The sequence below is a fragment of the Fulmarus glacialis genome, unplaced genomic scaffold (assembly GCF_000690835.1).
Source record: "Fulmarus glacialis isolate BGI_N327 unplaced genomic scaffold, ASM69083v1 scaffold29142, whole genome shotgun sequence".
NCBI classification, from domain to species: domain Eukaryota; kingdom Metazoa; phylum Chordata; class Aves; order Procellariiformes; family Procellariidae; genus Fulmarus; species Fulmarus glacialis.
This window is the reverse complement of record NW_009197651.1, coordinates 26,397-32,039: the sequence shown is the minus strand read 5'-3', so window position 1 is coordinate 32,039 and position 5,643 is coordinate 26,397. Positions and strand designations below refer to the sequence as shown.

The 5,643-nt window shown below is 53.7% G+C and overlaps 1 protein-coding gene across 1 annotated transcript; it reads left to right on the top strand.

The window, feature by feature from the left end:
- The first annotated feature begins 2,040 nt into the window (after positions 1-2,040).
- LOC104072994 (apoptosis facilitator Bcl-2-like protein 14) lies at positions 2,041-5,103 on the top strand. Its single transcript, XM_009572629.1, has 5 exons — positions 2,041-2,839; positions 3,532-3,669; positions 4,053-4,114; positions 4,384-4,647; positions 5,059-5,103. The coding sequence occupies exons 1-5, from the start codon at positions 2,041-2,043 to the stop codon at positions 5,101-5,103; spliced, it is 1,308 nt and encodes a 435-aa protein (XP_009570924.1).
- The last annotated feature ends 540 nt before the right edge of the window (positions 5,104-5,643 follow it).

Here is a 5,643-nt window from a genome sequence, read left to right as displayed (position 1 = left end):
GGGGGGTTTCCCAAAACCGCGCGTGCCGCCAGCCACTACCTGGCAAATGCATCCAGCACCGTCCCTGCAAGGTGCAGTGCAAAATATTGCCATCAGATGGCAAAATAGCGATGAGGATGGGAGGCAGCAACCGGCGGGAGGGGGCAACAGGGGTAGGGGTGCAGGGGGATGGCCGTGGGGCCAAACGGATCTCTGGTGTAAGAAGAAAGGCTGAAGATTTGTTTGGCCAAGGGGCAGATTGCAGATGTTGGGGTGCGCAGGTCTGTGTCGTGTGGGAGATGCTCTCCCCTGGGCAAGGCTGAGTGGGAGCCACGTGGGTGCAAAGGATTCGGGTCACGAAGCCAGTCCTGTTTCGTGTTTTAGGGTGGGTGCACGGGCTGTCTGAAGGACCCCAGGGTGGGTTTCAAAGATGCTGCAGCCCAGCCATGCTGGGTGTTAGGCAACAACCTGATAGCACCGTGCCCCAGAGCGTCTGCGGTCCCACAACAGCCCCTGACATCCACTTTCCTGGGAGCTCCTGGGATGTGAGTGGGGTGATCTGCTTGCCGCATTGAAACCCCATTTATCTGAGAAAGTTATGGCTTCTCCTTACGAAAACAGAAAAGCCCATACATGGCATCACACCCATTAAAAAAAACCCAAACCAAACCAAAACCAAACGCCAAACAGCTGGCTTAGATAGCTGGTTTCAAAGGCCAGCGCTTACAGCAGGTGACAGATGATTTTTATGCTGTTTTGCTATTTGTCATAAGGAAATGGTTTTCTCCTCCAGCGAAACTCACGCCCGCTGGTTTTCCGCCACGAGGGAGGTGATAGCGGAGATCCCAGGCGGAAGCGTTGGCCGCTCTCCTACCTGAATGGCTGCTAAAAATAGGACTTAACTCAGCCAGCCACCAGCCCCGGGTATAAAAAAGGCACCTCCCAGGAGAGCCTGGCAACCATTAGTGCCCGCGGCCAAGGAGCTTGTCTTGACATATGTCCAGAAGGACAGAAATACTGATGGAAAGGTAAATACAAAACGAGCAAATAAAGAATGATGTGGCCAATGTACTGGAATCAATCGAAGCAGGATGAAGGTTGTTGCTTTGCTGTGATTAAATCTAGTTGTATGATTTATTAGCGGGTGGTCGGCTGGCTTTGGTGTTGGCTTGGATGAAGGCAACTTGCCTTCTTGATCCAAAAAAAGGCCAAGTTGGGGTGGGTGGGTGTGCTTGTGTGTTGTGACGATGCTCATCTAGACGGAGCGGAGGCTGATGCCCGGCTCCAGGGCGGTTCGTGCAGCCGAGCGTGCCGGATTTTGGGGTGGGCTTCCCGTGTGCTGTTCAGCGGTGGAGAAGATCTGGTTTGGGTCTGGTTTTCTGAAGGGTGAAATTGGTTTCGGAAGTAGAGCCACCACGAGGCACTGGCATGGCTCTCTGGTTTTTTCAGTAGTAACATCTGTTTAATTTTGCTTGAAATTGTGGAGGAAAAGGGTGATGGGAAAGGCAAGGACCAGGCGCTCTGAGCTCCGTTAGCAGCCCTACGCTGGTGAGAGCTCATGGAGGGGCTGCGCCATCGCAAGGTGCTCAGCCAATACTGGCAGTGACCGAGGATATTTGCAAGAGCCCACGTTGCCCTCGGCCCCTCCAAGGGCTGGAAGCACCCGGCCTTGCTGGGGAATGTTTTTTTCTTTTAGCAGTCAATACTTTAAGGGGAGATACTAAAAAATCTGGGTTGTGCGATTCATCGGGAGAGAGGTGCTCCTGGCGTGTAGTTTATCATCGTAGTATGGGAATATGTTGCAATAGGAAGATACGGCACCACGGTATCTGGATGATACCCTTGCTGGGTCAAACCCTCTGGATGATAACCAGGCTCTCCCTCTCAGACGTGCCCAGCTCGTCTCCCCCCTCCCTGGAGTTTCGCTTCCTCCTTCGCGGTGCCTATAGCCCATCGTAAAACCCTGCGTGTGCAGCCTGCGTAAGGAGCGCTCAGATAACAACTATAAAAGGGGTTGATGATTTACTGGGAGCATAAACAATCTCAGACACCCAAAGCAAAATGGAGGTGATTTCCATCGTGCCCAACCTGACCGCGCAGCGTCCTGGGGAAAGCAAAAATCAGGCTGAAAACGTTGTTTTCCTCCACAGCAACATGCAGGCTTTGGCTGAGGAGAAGCCTCGGCTGGACGCATGGAGGCAGCCGTCGGGCAAGATCCTCTCGCTGGACAGGCAAGGGGCCAAGAAAGTGCTGGAGATCTATGTCAGGCGCTCGCTGAGCTGCTGCGAAAACTCGCTGGTGGCCAAAAAAAGGCTTCAGGAGAGAGCCGGAGGGCGAGCAAGGAAGTCAGGCGGGCTGCAACGGTCGAAAAGTGACTTCTGCAAGTATTCGCCTGCCAAACTCAGCCCCAAGAAGGACCAGGAGGAGGGACCCAAAGCACCGGACCTGGACGATGACAGCAAAGCTCCCGGGGAGGTCCCTAAAGAGGAGCCGGAGCCCAAGAGGAAAAGCACAAAAAACTCTTCCCAGGGCAAAACCCAGCGCACCTGGTTCAAAAGTTTCTTAAATTTCCTCTTCAAGAAGAGCCCTGAGGACCAGAAGGAAAACGCAGGGCAAAAAGCAAAGGAGAAAGATGCTAAAGCTCCTCACAGCTCCAAATCAGACGGGGCTAAAAGACCCGGAGGGGATTCGAGCACGTCCCTGCCGCCGGGCAGAGCCCCGAAGAGGAGACCCAGCCTCAAGAGGGTTTTCTCCTTCAAGAAGCATGCGGAGGAGGAGCGGGGAGAGCTGGCAGCCGGGGCGAGGGCCAAGCGACCCAGCTGCCTTCCCCTGTGGCACATCCAGGCGCCGACCATGCCAGGTGGGACCCCCCACCACCCCTAACCCTGCCCCTAAACCAACCCAATGGGACCTCCGTTGGGCTTCTTTTGGGAAAGCTATAGTGTTTAGTGCTGGTTTCTAACCTAAACATCACCCACCCAGTGCTTTCTGGGGTTTGGGATAGGTTTTGGGGACTCCAGTCTCAACCTGCTGCCCCAGGAAAGGGTCAATCTGCCCGTGCTTTGGAGTCAGCGCTCCAACTGGTGAGCGCAGCAAGTGACCCCAAGCCAGCTGCTCGGCAGTAACCATCCAAGCACAGGTTTTCCCCCCTCTGGCAAACAAAGGACATGGTGGTTTAGTTTAAACCTGCATTCGAGACCTGAGATTAAATCTTAAGCCACTCTAGGGCCAACATTAAGCTGCTTTCGATTTGCTGCGGGGAAGGGTGCAGGCAGAGCCCGTGGGACACCCCCGTCGCCGCCCCAGCCCTTCCCCTGCCGAAAAGCCGGTGAGGGGATTTCCGCGAAGCTTCGGCTGATTCGGGGCAAGTTGCAGCCGCTCGGTTACGGTTCAGAGAGCACAGCCCCATCGTTCACCGGCGGCATGCACTAATCCAGGGTGGGCATGAGCACCACGTGGATGCAGTCACCGCTGCGGCTGCTTTTCCTTTTCAATCAATGGCCAACAAAAAAAAAAAAAATCCTTGCTTCTGAATACATGTTTTTCTTCCAGCGGACGTGGAGCAACCCGATGGTTACTACGCACAAGTCTCGGAAGAGATCGGGCTGATCGTGCAGGGCAGCGAGAGCCAGGGGAGCAGAGCAGGTGGATGTGGGGAGCCACCACGGCCGGCCAGCACCGATGGGGTCGGTGAGTGTTGCCCTTGCAAGCGCCTCACCGCTGGCACGTATAGAAAACATATGCACGAGACTTGTCCCCATGCAGAGCCTGCACGGGACCCAAACCCTGCTTCGAGCCTAACCCAGGGGCTTGTGTGACCTGAACAGTGATATGAAGACTTTGGGGGAGATTTTCAGCATCAGGGCTTGATTTGGGGAGAGAGAAATTCAAAGGCAGGAGGGTGTTTTTGCTGGTTGAGGATAACAAAGCACTTGGCAATAGGCTGAAATGGATTTTGGAGGGATGGAGGTGGATAAACATTGCTCAGGGAATTTTTCCTGGGGACTAAACAGAGCATTTGGGTGTGAGGCTTGGAGAAAGGGCTGGAGATAACGCGGGATCTCTCTCTGCAGATGAAGCCATCAGGAGAATCGTTGCCCTGCTCCAGAAAGCAGGAGATGAGCTGGACAGGCAGGTGAGAGGAGAGCTGTGGTCAGCTGGATGGGGTCGAGGGAATTTGGGCCAAGCTCTGTACTGCTGTAAAATACAGCAACACCATCAATTTCCCTGGTGCAGGGAAACGCTCAGTAAAATCAAGGAAATGGCATCTTTTAATTCCCCGACTGGGTGTGATCGTGGCTGTCTGTCTGTCCTCCCTCAGCTGCAATCCTAGCGTGCAGTGAAGGCATCGATGCGAGGATGACACGTGCTCGTAACACGTGTATTCACTTGCTTCTTAACCAGGTGAAGGAAGATGCACGGCTACGGATGTTCTTCAGAGACATGTCCTACAGCTCCTTCAAGAACTTGGCCGATGCCTACGTCCGCAAGGAAATGACGGCCAGCAGACCTGACATCAACCCGCAAGAGATCCAGTTTGCCTTCGCAGTGCACCTCACCGCCAAGGTGGCGGGCATCTGCAACCAGGCAGTGAACAGGATCATGGGCTTCGGCACCCGCTACCTGGAAGATTCGTTTGCACCCTTGTCCTACAGCAAAATTCTCCAGGTAGGGAAGAGGACCAAGTCCAGGGCTGAGCTTCCAACAGCAGGTTAGGGCAATTGCCCTAAAATTGCTGTAATTTTAGGGTGATCGTTAGACCAGGGTGGGTGGCAGTCATGCTGGCTCATACCGGGGGGGTGACCAGGTGCTGGATCTTACCCTGTGCTGTTTGGGCTGCCTTTGCCTTTCTCCAAGAGCATGCATGGCCCATGCACACAGAAGGAGCAGGACTTGCTTTGCTCCCTACCCGCGGCGTCTCCGCAGCCAGGAGATGCCCTGTAGAGCACGGCATTGCTGCAACCTGGTGCAACCGCAGCTTTCCTCGGGAAGAATTTCCTCCTCAAGCCATCTAGCAGACCAATAGCACCAGCTCAGTTCGGGAAGGGACCTCACGGATGTTTTCTTCTGTCTCAACAGGACAGAGAGAATTTCAGCAAAGACAACTGTGAGAGCCCGGACTGATATCGGCTGCTCCGAAGGGCCTGCGGTGCCTGGGAACCCGAGGATGCAGATTTACTGATGGGGGGGACAGTCCCTGCTGGTGACCTGGATGTGGGGTGACTGTCTGAGCTGTGGATTTAAAATCTTCTAAGGAAAACCACAGCGATAGCCACAGCAGCTTGAACAGCTTAAAACTCACCTGGCTGGTGGCAAGGAGTCTGTAAATCAAACAAACCCCAAATTTCACCCTGTATTTGTATTTTAGCTCTCACCAAGTGCATGTGTTGAACCTCATGGTTTGCTTGTGTTCGTGTATATGTATTTATTTACCTGCTTTTCTATACGTATCTGTGAATGTACATAATTTTGGTAGCTTCTGCTGTCGGCCAAGTGTTCAATTCAGGGAAAAAACCCTACAACTCAAATAAATTGGTCCCTAAATGACAGCCAGGCTTGTCTAATGTGTGATGTGTACGGACGTTACACATGGAATAACGTTTGCTTTGCTACAGCTCTTGTGGGCTGCTCCTTTCAAGCCAGTTGTGACGTGGCACAAAGGGA

Coding starts and splice junctions, on each gene's coding strand:
- LOC104072994 (XM_009572629.1), top strand. CDS start 2,041: ATGGAGGTGATTTCCATCGTGCCCAACCTGACCGCGCAGCGTCCTGGG. Junction 3,670..4,052: donor GGCCAGCACCGATGGGGTCG/GTGAGTGTTGCC, acceptor CTCTCTCTGCAG/ATGAAGCCATCAGGAGAATC. Junction 4,648..5,058: donor CCTACAGCAAAATTCTCCAG/GTAGGGAAGAGG, acceptor CTGTCTCAACAG/GACAGAGAGAATTTCAGCAA.